The sequence below is a fragment of the Pavona decussata genome, unplaced genomic scaffold (genome assembly GCF_977016875.1).
Source record: "Pavona decussata unplaced genomic scaffold, jaPavDecu1.1 SCAFFOLD_184, whole genome shotgun sequence".
NCBI classification, from domain to species: Eukaryota; Metazoa; Cnidaria; class Anthozoa; order Scleractinia; family Agariciidae; genus Pavona; species Pavona decussata.
The window spans coordinates 2,100,324-2,113,770 of record NW_028145593.1 but is presented as its reverse complement, the minus strand read 5'-3'; the positions used below and the strand labels follow the sequence as shown (position 1 = coordinate 2,113,770).

Here is a 13,447-nt window from a genome sequence, read left to right as displayed (position 1 = left end):
GGTACCGAAAAAAGGTCAGCTAAGATTTTCGGAAAGGAAATAAGACCTAAGGTTTTAGGGAAATGGACAAAGATGCCCTAGTAATTTCGAAATGACTCAAGTTCCCCTAGAGTGACCGAACAGATAAAAGTATTATAGCGCGGCCTAAAATGAACCTACAGAGCTGTAAAGTCACTCCAGAAAGGATCTGAGAGGAAACTGTCGTTGGGTGCCCCTGAGTTTGCTTGGACAGAAACAAAATAGAAAAATATGTTTGCCCCAGAAAGAACTCCTGAAAATTAACCATACAGTGATTTGTAAACTTGGATATGTTAGGCCTTGACTAGACTGGAAGGCAATGAGACACTCTGCTCCAGTACCGGTCAGTGGTACTTAGAGTTAAGCGCATGCTCTATTTGCTCCGTGGGCCTGAGCCATCGGCTTTTTTCCTCGTGTTGGTTTTCGCTTGTTTGTAATTGTTGTACGTTAGTTATATCACGGATTGTGTCATCGATTTACCGAGCCTGTGTCCGACTGGCACTGAGCCAAAACAAAACATGTTGAAAAATTATAAGATGATCTAACTATAAGTAAAACTGATGTGTCTAGTGCAGCGCAGTAGATGTTATAATATGAAATACATGTATTTTTAATTGCAATTTTCATAACTGCGTATTTCACAGCCGCCAGAATCAGCTAAATCAGTTTGTGCTCAAGCAGTTAGTCAGCTGCCTCAGTCGGTACGACTGTGGATTAAGGCTGCAGCACTGGAGGACGAGAACAAGGCAAAGAAGAGAGTCTTTAGGAAAGGTAATAACATTACTGATAGTGGGAAGTCTGGACTGGATTAGGACAATGGAGACAATCTCCAGTCTCCACCAAAGTTCTAAATATATAAATAATAAATAAATAAATAGATAGTAACTTTATTTTAGTGTCAATCTTCTAGCTAGCCTATAATTGGCTTACTAATCGGGACACTACCCTAATTGAAACATACAACAATCTTTAAAATTTGCAACAATAAAATCGTAGGCTACAATAACTATATACAATAATAAAATACATATCCAGTAATTAATACTTACTAAATTCAAATCTGTATGTACAAAATCTACAATCTACAGGCATCTACAATCTAGCAACTACACGTGGGGCAGTTGCCATTACAAACGTCGTTCTCCACCAAGCTAGTGAGATCTCTTTTTCTAATATTGGCCGTGAAGGCCGTTAACGTCTGTCTCTCTCTCATGTGTCTCCTGGGCAAAGTTTGGACCAAAGTCGTGGTCCGAAGACTATACAATTACAATATATACAATATATTATATGGTCAAAGCATTTCTAAGAACTGATGTCTCCCTGTAGCACTGGAGCATATTCCCAACTCGGTGAGGATTTGGAAAGCTGCCGTCGAGTTGGAAGGACCAGAGGATGCGCAGATCATGTTGAGCAGAGCAGTGGAATGCTGTCCCACAAGTGTGGAGGTAAAAGGCTGTTGTATAACTTCAGTCTGGCCTTTTAATAGACAGAAACTGAATGTCTTTTGTTCCTTTCCAGCTCTGGCTTGCTCTTGCTCGACTGGAAACTTATGAAAGTGCAAGAAAGGTAAGTGGCAAAATAAACTCCTTTTTTTCTTCTCTTTCTTTCTTTCTTTCTTTCTTTCTTTCTTTTTCTACTCTGTGATGCCCAAATGCACAGCGTGCGTGAAGGATTATCAGCTAGTCATACTAGGGAACTTAGGGTGCGTTCGATTGACCCCATTCCGGAATAGGAATACATACAATGAAGACAAGAAATCCCTCATGAGACGTTTTTGAAGTTACTGCAATGCAAAATGTCTCTTAAATTATCGTGTGTTACCGCAAAGCTTGTATACAGTCGAACCTCCCTTACCTCTCATTAGCGACCACTTTTCCAAAATAAAAAAAGTTTTCAAGTCAAATCACTATAGATGGAACCTCTCGTAGGCGACCACCTCTCGTAAGCGACCAACTCTCGTAAGCGACCACCTCTCATTAGCGACCACTTTTCCAAAATACCAAACGTTTTCAAGTCAAATCACTATAGATGGAACCTCTCGTAGGCGACCACCTCTCGTAAGCGACCAACTCTCGTAAGCGACCACTTTTAGAGATGATTGTTTAATATTTTCAATTGTTTTGAACCTCCCGTAAGCGACCACTTGACACTCATTCTGCTGTATCTCTCGCGGGCGGAAATTGATAAGTGTCTCACTGTAACATATTGGCCACATGATTACAGCGGACGCCGTAAATCTCACAGTCGGATCTACCGGAAGTGTCTCCTGATATAGCTTAGCAATGAAACAATTGATAAAATACACATGCACTATACTGTACACTTTTATCACATTGAATCCCTTGTAGGAAAGTCCAGCGCGTTGGGCCGTCGAGCAGTGCGTAATAATTTCATACTTTATGTCAGTGCACGTTTTAAGCCTTGACTAAATTGACACGAGCGGCCTCCGAGAGAATAAAGTGCATTGAACTGTCCTGCAGCTCCAAGCTTATCGACGCACAAGTGTGGGATTGTTTTTCAACCTACCTGCCTGCAGATGGGCTTTCGAGTGAAAGATGTACTTTGAGACCTAACTGGAAGCGGCCTGCTAAAATGCAAAACTATGCCCTACTGTAACGCAATGAGACAGACTCTTGTTCAGTTGAACTATTGCACTTCTTTGCAGGCCGCCGCAGAAGGGCCACTAGAACATGGTTGGTCTGCTGCACGATTCAAGTCTGTGCGTTCCTTCAGATCACCCATTCGTGCCAATCTAATGTACTGAATTACTGAATTGCTTTACTCTTGACAGCTCTAGTTGCTTTTCCAATGGAACATCATGTTCATCAGGGGCACCCAATGGGAGTTTTCTCTCAGATCCTTTGAAACGCTATTTTAGGCTATCTGGAGTGCCTTTAAAGCTCTGTAGATTCATTTAAAGCTGCGCTATAATATTTTTATCTGTTCGGTCATTCTAGGGGAACTTGAGTCTTTTCGAAATTACTAGGGCATTTTTGTCCATTTCCCCAAAAAACTTAGGTCTTATTTCCTTTCCGAAAATCTTAGCTGACCTTTTTTCGGCCCGAAACGACATTTTTATCAATCCGAAAACACCAGGCCTTAAATTTCCCCTTATCACGAAAGTTCGAGGCGAAAATTATTTTTAGAAAATTGTAGAGGATTAAGGGTCCAATGTATATCGCTCCAGGGGCATAAGTCTATTAAGAGCGGAGTTTTAAATTTGACTGAAGGAAGTTAATTTTTGCGGCATTTTATTTTGCGGGTGTTTTTTTCTGCGGGAACTTATTTTTGCGGATCCAGGTCAATCCGCAAAATCCGCAAAAATTAGAACCCGCAAAATTTTCATGCTACACGGTAGGGAGGTTTGGCAACTTAAGCAACCACATCGGCGACGGCAACGGAAATGTCACTTGAAAACATAACTTCGTTTTATTTGTGCCACTTCGCAAATTTTCGAGAATCGAGTCTCGAGATGTGAGAGGTTGTCTACGCACTTACTTTTGAGCGGTACCATACTTATAGTCATGCGGTTCCAATACCGAGGAACGCCTCCCTACAGGGTACTGGTTATGCTCGTTGCTGTTTCCGTAACAGATGATTCTTTCTACGGGATGAAATTGTTAGCTTTAAGCCCAAACTCTACATCTGGAGTACCGGGAGACTGGCCTTTAGTCTGGTCTGTGCTCTTTAATCTTTCCTGCACGGTATAGCTTTTAGAGTCATTAAGACACTCAGCCACGCCAAGGCTAGCCTAGGCGCATTTTCTGGGGGCGAGTGAACGCTACATCCGCCATCTTGGATTTTAAAAACAGAGGAAGATTGAGGATAGTACAAAGTGCGACCAAGGGACCGTTCATTTTTTATGAGCATGGGGGGGCTGGTGGGATTTGGTTAATTGCCACTACGAAACTGTATGACCCCCCCCTAGCATGCAATTTTTTTCCACATGGCCCCCCCCCCAGCAGAACTATTTTTTTCTGATGACCCCCCCCCCCCTCCCGCCCAACCAGAAACAAATCATACTCCTAACTTTAACAAAACGCTTATGTACTGGTTATATCAAAGATAAACGTAATTGTTACTGTGATTTCTTTACAGTACTATTAACAAGTAACCGTTCTCTACTTAGGTAAAGATTTCTCTTGTTTAAAAAAACGTTTTATAGATAGCAACACGTTTACGGCAACGACAAACCCTAAATTTCCATTTAGATTCTCAAAGAAACTATAAAAATTAATCAAGCAAATGGTTAACGTGAAATTACTCCCCTTCGAGTAGAAACAATTAATACACGTACAGATTTGACTAACAAAATACGGATCGAAGCATACCAATCAACGATTACGAGTCATATTAAACAGAAAAAACAGCGGACGCACAGATATCAGTCGCCTAGGTAAAGGTTAGATAGGGGTGTTCGTTGAGCCCCAAATCTTGCTTACTAGGGGGGTCCGGGGGCATGCTCCCCCGGAAATTTTTGAAAATCTAGGTTCCCAGAAACCTCATTTCCTGCATTTTGAGACCCATTTTAGGCAAATCACAAATTTGGTTTACAGCAGCTTTTTGAGCTATATACATCACTCCTACGGCATAATTGTTTCAACTTAAACAAGAAAGTTCAATGTACATTCCGCGCCCTGTCGAGTTCTGATAGCTATTCGATCTACTGATAGTCATACACCAAGCTGGTAAACTGCATCATTCTCGGGTGTAGGCTGACTATCTCGTCAAAATTGACAGGCATATCATATTTGATATGCATTAGAACCAGGGCAGACATTCTACTCTCTCGCATGGTACACCTCATGTAATTGCTCAACCTTCTCATTAAGTGCTTTTTCTTCCGCCATTACTGATCTGTAAAGGGGGTTCGTTCGAACCCCTCGAACCCCCCCTCCTACGCGCCTGGATATTAAAGTACTGCTATTAAAAATGACAGTTACAAGCTTTTCTGAAGATGGCTTACGGCTCAGATTTACCGTCAACTGAGGTCACCAACAACAGTTCTATTATTAAAACTAATCTGGATGTTCACACTAGGCATGCTAGTGAGACTACTGATACTCCTGGGTTCAAATAATTTACTAATCAACAGTCTTTATAAAAGTGAGTACTATTAAAAAGAACATTAAACAATCTATTGATATAGTTCAGAGTACAACCACTTTGTAGAAAACTACTCCCCCAAGGATGATTCAATAGTGAGACTGATACGTTTTTATATTAATTTGAACTTGTACAAACATAGGTGTCTACCTCAGTTTACATTCATTATTGCTTTTCCAACAGATATGCTTCATTTCCTCAGTTGTTGTTAATATAAAATGCAGATTTCGACCTCAGTATGTAAAACAAATTAAAAGTGGTTAGGAAAATCGCATTAAATAAAATTGAAATAATATTCAATTTCTTCATCTGTTTCTGTGTTGAGCCACTTTCAATTTCCCCTACTAGCCAATTATTTCTGGTGACCCCCCCCTCTTTCACTCATTTTTTTTTGGTAGCCCCCCCCCTTTAGTGCCATTTTTTTTCTCGTGGCCCCCCCCTAAATCCCACCAGCCCCCCCATGCTCATAAAAAATGAACGGTCCCCAAGGGGGTGGAAAATAAGATTTTGCAAATCCAACATGGCGGCTACAATTAACCGAGATTTTGGCACTCACCCACCCCCCCCCCCCCCCCCGAAAACGTCGAGGCACCAGTCTCAGTGAGGTACACGTAATAAGATGTAACACTGGTCAGGCAACGACATTTAGTAACCTCATCTTGGCTGTCCGATTGTGTAAGTTCATAATCTGCAGTTGATGCAGGAGGGCTGGATCATTGCCCAGAATGTTGCGACACATCCGGGACTTTTATGCGCTGTCCGCGGGAAAAATGAAACTTGATCAGGCCAGCACACAGAGAGACAATAGAGAAACTCGGCGTGAAATGATCCAAAACTGGCCAACGGCGCATACGTTTTGCGAATTAACGGACGACTTAGTTTTGTTTCGGCAGTAGTTAGCATATGGCTTTTGTAGGAGAGATTTGGATGAAACGTCGCCTGGTACAGACACGCACTTAATTATTTAATCATTTCACCATTTTACAAGCTTTTCTGCCCTGTTCTGCCATAACTACAGGTGTTGAACAAAGCTCGCGAGAATATCCCAACCGACAGACAGATCTGGATCACAGCAGCTAAGCTGGAAGAAGCTAATGACAACTTACCTATGGTGGAGAAAATCATTGACAGAGGTACTTTGTAAAACTTGTAAGAGAGCCATTTTTTACAATTTCCACTTGAAATAAACAACACCACAGTGCTGTACGATTACTTCTAGTTGAAAGTTCCACTTCAGGATTTCGTCCTCAGACTCAAAAGTTAGAAACACCTTGTACGTTGCAATAAACAGCACCACATGAAAGTACTACTCAGTAGCTCTCATTTGAACGGTCACAGTTTAGAATTTCATCCACAGACTCAATCCTTACAAGCTCCTTGTAGAGCATAACAAATAGCACCACAGGGTTTCAATAGCCCTTGCTAAGATCTGCTTTCCTACATAGTCATAAACAGCGCAAAAATTACCTCTGTATTAGGAGGCATCGACCTTAATGCTTAATTTTTTTTTCTTCAGCTGTAACATCATTAAAAGCAAACGGTGTGGAAATCAACAGAGATCAGTGGATAAAAGATGCAGAGGAAAGCGAGAAAGCTGGCAGTGTGGCAACTTGCAGAGCCGTAATGTGAGGAGAGAATTTTTTAATGGATGATTTTAGCCTTTACGTTACTTCTCAAACTCATTAATAATTCTGTAAATAGTTTGAACCCAGGAGTCATGTCATAAGTACGTAAATTATGATCATTCGGGTGAGTGTAGTCCTTAGAAGGACGGTTTAAGGTGACATTGACTGACATTTTGACAACCTGAGGGAAAGTTATCTTACATGAAGAGAAGACAAAGGAAATCAGCGCCGCCAAGGAGGTTTGGAAATGTGATCTTAATTATCATTCAATTTGGTGAGCTTTTGCTTTCAATTTCTCCAAGAATTATAAATGGTTTGAGAGGCTATATCAAATACTCGAAAGAGTGTTTGATCCTATTTCCAAACACCTAGACATTTGCAGCTAGTTTTGTTATCCGAAAAAAAAGAAAAAAAAACAAAAAATAAACAGTATCACATGTAAGCAAACTCTCGTACGCGATAGTGGTCGTATTAACAGGGGTCTATTGTGATGACATTTGCAGTCTTACGGATCCTCTGGCAATGTGATTTACAGGTTAAGCAGCGGAGCTATGCTATTGGTAGGAGTACGGTAATGTTGAAAACAAGAATAAATTAGTGGAATGAAGAGCGTTCGTTGATCCCATGGGGATTCTTGTTTTCATGTTACCAGCCACCAGCCATTAGCTAGTTACACAGCTTGCCATACAAACCACCTACAACCGACAATTCCTTAATTCGCTCTGGCAAAGGGCTAAAGCTCGAAACGTCAGCACTTGAATCTCTTAACGGTGGCCAAATTACCGAGTAATCAACTCTGTTGATAAAACCATACATTCGTTTCCGCTCCCCAACCGACGCATCAGCACAGTTTCTTTAGAAGTTAACCCCTAATCCATTGGAAATAACATTGTTCGTTTTAAGTCCAGAAAATAAGCATTCTGCTTGAAGTCTAGTTGAAGATTTCGTCCATTGTTTTTTAGTGACATCGTGATCGGCATTGGAGTGGAAGAAGAAGATAGGAAGCATACTTGGATGGAAGATGCTAACAGCGTAAGCAGATACCTTTAGATTTTAGTAGGACTACAAATACGAGATTTCGCTTCAAATTTTTTAGCGAAATACTAAGAAGAGATACACTGTATATCCCAATCGCTAAAATAAGAAACAAAAGAGCGGATAATAAATAACGACTGTTTCTTTCTCGCGGTTGTTTCCAGTGCATTTGCTAGAGTTATAAAATATGACTTTTCTCACTGCTCTTTGCACAGGCGAAATAATATCACCTTCTCACGGAGTGAAAAGGTCTCAGTTTATGTCCAGAATAGATAGATCTTTTGTTCTTGTTATCCTGCACACATGAATTATCATAATTATCGTTTGGCCTGCAGTAATCACGTTTGGTGTCTTTATTCTTAGTGTGTTGCTAATAACGCCTTCGAATGCGCAAGAGCCATCTATGCGCATGCTCTGTCTGTGTTTCCCAGCAAGAAAAGTGTCTGGTTGCGAGCTGCACATTTTGAAAAGAATCATGGGACGAGGTGAGTGCACTGAGTCTTAAGGGTGCCTTCCATTTGTCAGGACTGATCGGTAAAACTTGTTGGTCCGTAAATACTTACTGATCCTCTTCGTGCCCCAGGGGACACTTGAGGCAATTCAGAAAAGCCTTCCATCTGTCTCGGGCTTTCGCAGATATAGTTGCGCCCCTCCACGACTGGCATCCCATGTCTTCCCGCTCTCTCCGCGCTCCTCCTTCAGGTCATCCGTGGTATGCCCTGTCTTCTTTTGCCTTCTGGTGCCCATGTCAGTGCAGTTCTGCCGATGTTATTGCCATCTCTTCGTAGTACGTGTCCAATTCATCCCCAACTTCGCATCTTTACCTTTACAGATAGTGACAGTGTCCGTAAACGAAGTGTACTAATTTAAAGGATCGATTATTCACGTTCTTCAAAATGGCACATTCTGAAAGGAGTGTGCACGATTTTGAAGCAGTTCGAAAAAGCAGCATATATAGACTGTCTTTCAAATTGGTGCATTCCGTTTACGAAATGATTGAGCTGGCCGGCCAATTCTAACAAATGGAAAACGCCCTTAGAGTGTTTCCAGCAAAGCGGTTAATTTTGTAGACAGTTGGAAATGAGACAACAAGACTAGTTACTTGGCTTTGTGATGTATAACATTTTTGTTGTACTATCTGTCTCTTTATCAGAGAGTCTCTAGAGGCCCTGTTACAGAATGCAGTGAAGCACTGTCCGAAAGCTGAAATCCTTTGGCTCATGGGTGCTAAATCCAAGTGGATGGCTGTAAGTAGTTGTCATTGCTGTATTACAGTATGGTTCTTTTTTCAATTCAATTCAATTCAATTCATTTATTTGCCATTTACCAAAAAATACTTAAAGATGATACACAATATTGCTACTATTACAATATTCCTACTAAACTATTTGCAAGATTAAATGTGTTTAAGGCTAGGAAGCCTTTATAGAAGCCGGGGGCTTATTAACTATAGGCTTCCTGGAACTATAGGATAAACCATAGAAGTTAAGGGTACTGAATGAAAATTCCGATTAATTTTTTTTTAAAGAAGAAAAAAGGAAAGAAAAAAGAAGAAAAGGTGTGTAGCTCAACAAAGAGTCAATTTACTAAGAAAGAAGGAATTTTTTAGGTCTTTTGCCAAACAAACTGACGCTTTCACTGTTTTGAATTTCACGACTTAGTGAGTTGAAAAACGTAGGACCTTGAAACCGAATTGAGAATTTTCGAAGATTAGTTCGACAATAAGGCATATAGAAAAGGTTGGAATTTCTTGTATTATAAGAATGTATCTGGCTTGCAAGAGTAGAGATATCACGAAAATAATTCGGAAGTAAGCGTCTTTTTTTCTGTTGTTGTTGTTGTTGATGATGATAATGATGATGATCTGACCCTGTAAATAGTTTGCTAATTTTCTTCTGGAAATCGTCTGCGGCAGGGATGGGGGGGGGGGGGGGGGGGTTAAGAGAAAGAAACAGCTATGTGAATTACGTGTGAGTTGTGTATCTTCTGGTTTCATTTCAAAGGAATGGCATTCATTCGACACATTGTAAAAGAAAAAAAACATTTAATTAGATTATCGTCGGCCAGTGAGGTTTTCAACTGAATGTCTAAAGTAAATCGCGTTTGCGTTTGGTTTACCCTTCCACGCTCTCGTGGCACATCGCACGCGTTTTCCCGCGCTTGACACTTGACGACATACGCATGCATTTGCTTCGAGTTTTGATTGGTTCAATCATTCGTTGTGATGTTAGCCTCTCTTGTCGTAAGATCAAGTGTTAGTTTGGTTATTATTTTTCAGCGACATTGAGTTGAAAAGAACGAAAACCGCTTTGCTAACAGGAATTTGGTTTCATTATTCACTCATTGCTGCAGGGCGAGATTTATCAGGCTCGTTCAATCTTGGCGCTGGCGTTTCAAGCGAATCCCAACAGTGAAGAGATTTGGTTGGCTGCTGTTAAACTGGAAAGTGAAAATAATGAGGATCAACGAGCAAGGTACAGGAAATTTGATGATATCTTTGACGAGAGGCAAATACTCAAAACGTCTTAGGAACAGTGACATCCATCGCTACAATACCCGGAGAAAGAATGATTTCCGTCTCCCACTCGTCTGAAAAAACTACGGAAAGAAGAGACTCCTTTACCAGGGTTTTGAGGACTGGAACCTTTAAGAACAGTCTTTCAAAGACATAGACTCATTTTTAATTTTTAAGCAACGTATTAAAAAGCGTGCTTTTAGCTAGTTTTTAATTCTTATTCCTAGTTTTCATTCCTTGTTGCTGTCTTTGTAATCTATCTTTAAAATATTTGTAATTTTTAAATCATTTGCAAGACTTTATATCGTTAGTTTTTAATTGTTCATGTATAATTTAATTTTAATTTTCTTTTATTTTTATGTTGTTTAATTTTATTTTTAGATTACAGGTAATAAGTTGGTGTCTTTGATTTAAAGGAAATGTTTAAGTGAACAATCTGAAGGCTACCGAGGGATGACACTTTCTTACTGCTAACTTTAACATTTTCTTCATATAACTTTGTTTACAACGCAATGAAAAACGCTAAAAATCGTTGAAAAGCGAAGAAATCTCTCAATTTAGCATTAACGTACTTACTTGCTAGGTGATTTTCTTTTAACAGAAAACTTCTCCAAAGAGCAAGATTAAACGCCTGCACACCCAGGGTACGTAAAAGAATTTTTGTTTCTTTCAAAACCTTCAGTTAAACCTGGTTAGATACCCCACACAGGGATAAGTGCAACGGAAATTTTGCGCAAATTGTATGTGAACTGGCGTGAGATAAGCACAGCCACAAGAAAACGGAATATTTTTTTTATCACGTATACTTGGGCTTAAGGACAGTGTCGCCTCATCAGTTTTGTGGCACATGTAACAAATTTGTGCCTTGTATTTTAGATTTAATTTTTTTCACTTCTGATTAGTTGTCTTTTTTTTCTTCAGGTCATGATGAAATCCATCAAGTTGGAGTGGGTGCTGGGAAACCTTTCAGAGGTATTAAAAAACATTTTTGTTCGCTTTTGGTTTTTGAAAAAAAAAAATGTGTTAAAAAACGTGATTTGTTTACCCACGGAGCACCAAAGAGCTGTCCACTGAAAAACTTGTTTCAAAGATATCCGTGCGTTCCGGGTCGAATTGGAATTTGAAAATGTTGGTTTTTGTGGAGGGAGGAAAACCGGAGAACCCGGGGAAAAATCCTCGGAGCAGGGACGAGAACCAACAACAAACTCAACCCAGATATGGCGTCATCGCCGGGAATCGAGTCCAAGCCACATTGGTGGAAGGCGAGTCAGTTCTCCCCGCTGCCCCATCCCTGCTCCCTTTGCCACGTAAATTGTTCCAAAAGTACAGTATTTTAAAAGGCAGTCAATGCAACCATGCGGTGAAACTCAGCGCGTGACTTTTCTCAGCTTCTAGGCTTAAACGCTTGACTTTCATATCTCGGAAATTCCTTAAAGTGTATACGACAGATTTTTTTTATTTGCTTGATCAAATCTTCATGTTGTTTTCGTATGAAAATCGAAAAAAAATTTATTTTTAAGTTTTCTTCCCTGCGTTTGTTGCGTATAAAAGCGTCAAATTTCACTTCCGGTTGGGCGCAATAGCGCGCAGGAGAGGAGACTGGGAATAGTTGGGCTGTGACGTCAATACAGAAAGGTCAGTCTCGCGGTTTCTCTGTTTTCTCCATTTAGGCGCTCTGGGGCTCTCTTTAAACTAGGCATGCTAAACCGAATTCTCCTGTATAAATATTGATTTAAACATATAAATGAACGGTCTTCAGCCGTAAAGGAGGAACCGTTCGCCATTTTGATCTGTCATCTGTTTGTAGTCTTGAACCAACTTTTCTAAGAGCCGTTTGCAAGTTTTTTACTTCTATAGTTTTGATTTGGTTGATGCTGGTTTATGTTTCAGGCAGAAAAATTATTAGACGAAGCAGTTCAAAAATATCCCGATTTCGCCAAGGTAAGAGACCGTGCAACAAGTAAACGAAACACATGAAAGAAAACTAAGTGAAACCGTCTTTGACGTGTTGGGTTTTCGAGGTGCATAAAAACAGGCATAAAACACAGGCTTAAAACTAAATTTGTGAACTCTTTAATTCTACCGCAGCCATTATTGCCAGGATATTACAAGTATTAGAACAGTTTTACGTTTTAGTTTTAGAGTAATTCCATAGTTCCAACTTATGTATACTATTTTAATCTAGTCAGCCGGTCTCAGGACGCAATTAAGATTCACGATTTTAATTCATATATTATATAATTAGTATTGTATCTTCTTTTTTTTATTACGGGACACGACCAGGATTTGGATTTAGGATTAGGATCAATGATTTGGATTTATGGCTGTATATTACATAATTAGTATAGCATCTTATACTATTTTAGCATTTAGATCTCCGTACCAATAGGTTAGATAAGTGTCCCCAAGCTAGAATGACTGACACATTAATGAAGTTATTATTATTATTATTATTATTATTATAGTTATTATTATTATTATTATTATTATTATTATTATTATTATTATTATTATTATTATTATTATTATTATCATTATTGTTGTTGTTGTTGTTGTTGTTCTTCTTCTTCTTCTTCTTCTTATTATTATTATTATTATTATTTATTATTATTATTATTATTATTATTATTATTATTATTATTATCGATTTGATGATGAAAATTACGGGTAGAATCATATTTACAACGTTTCGGTGTCCTCATGACACCATCATCAGGTCAAAATATAATGTTCAACAGATAGCAAGAATATTTTACATTAAAATGTTCAAGTTCAAGTTCTTAGTCCCTTGAGGCTAGGTGAAGAGTTTTGCTTTTATCGAGTCACTTTGAATATTTAGACACGGTCTGTGCTCACGAATAAGGAACATTTCGTACAGAAGACAATCAAATTTGCCGGAGCATTTCTTAAGAATGTGAAACATATTAGATGTTACAATAATATGTTTGCCAGTTTAAGATTTGATTTTTTTTAATTTTCACTCGTATAGTTGTGGATGATGAAAGGCCAGATACATCAAGAGCAAAACAATGTGGAGCATGCGAGAGAAGCTTACAAGCAAGGGGTGAGTGAAAAATTTGAGGAAAGCTTGTATTTTCTGGCAAACTTAAATGATCCAAATTTTCTACAATGAAAAACGAACGAATGT

The 13,447-nt window shown here is 39.3% G+C and overlaps 1 protein-coding gene across 1 annotated transcript in view; it reads left to right on the top strand.

The window, feature by feature from the left end:
• LOC146462906 (pre-mRNA-processing factor 6-like) overlaps positions 1-13,447 on the top strand; it is a 43,780-nt gene that overhangs the window by 17,232 nt on the left and 13,101 nt on the right. The window contains exons 11-23 of the mRNA XM_085085002.1: positions 663-789; positions 1,345-1,463; positions 1,537-1,584; positions 6,143-6,257; positions 6,641-6,749; positions 7,712-7,781; positions 8,148-8,269; positions 8,938-9,031; positions 10,137-10,258; positions 10,901-10,943; positions 11,221-11,271; positions 12,190-12,240; positions 13,289-13,363. Coding sequence (XP_084941128.1) covers positions 663-789; positions 1,345-1,463; positions 1,537-1,584; positions 6,143-6,257; positions 6,641-6,749; positions 7,712-7,781; positions 8,148-8,269; positions 8,938-9,031; positions 10,137-10,258; positions 10,901-10,943; positions 11,221-11,271; positions 12,190-12,240; positions 13,289-13,363 — 1,146 coding nt within the window. The remainder of the gene's footprint in view (positions 1-662; positions 790-1,344; positions 1,464-1,536; positions 1,585-6,142; positions 6,258-6,640; positions 6,750-7,711; positions 7,782-8,147; positions 8,270-8,937; positions 9,032-10,136; positions 10,259-10,900; positions 10,944-11,220; positions 11,272-12,189; positions 12,241-13,288; positions 13,364-13,447) is intronic.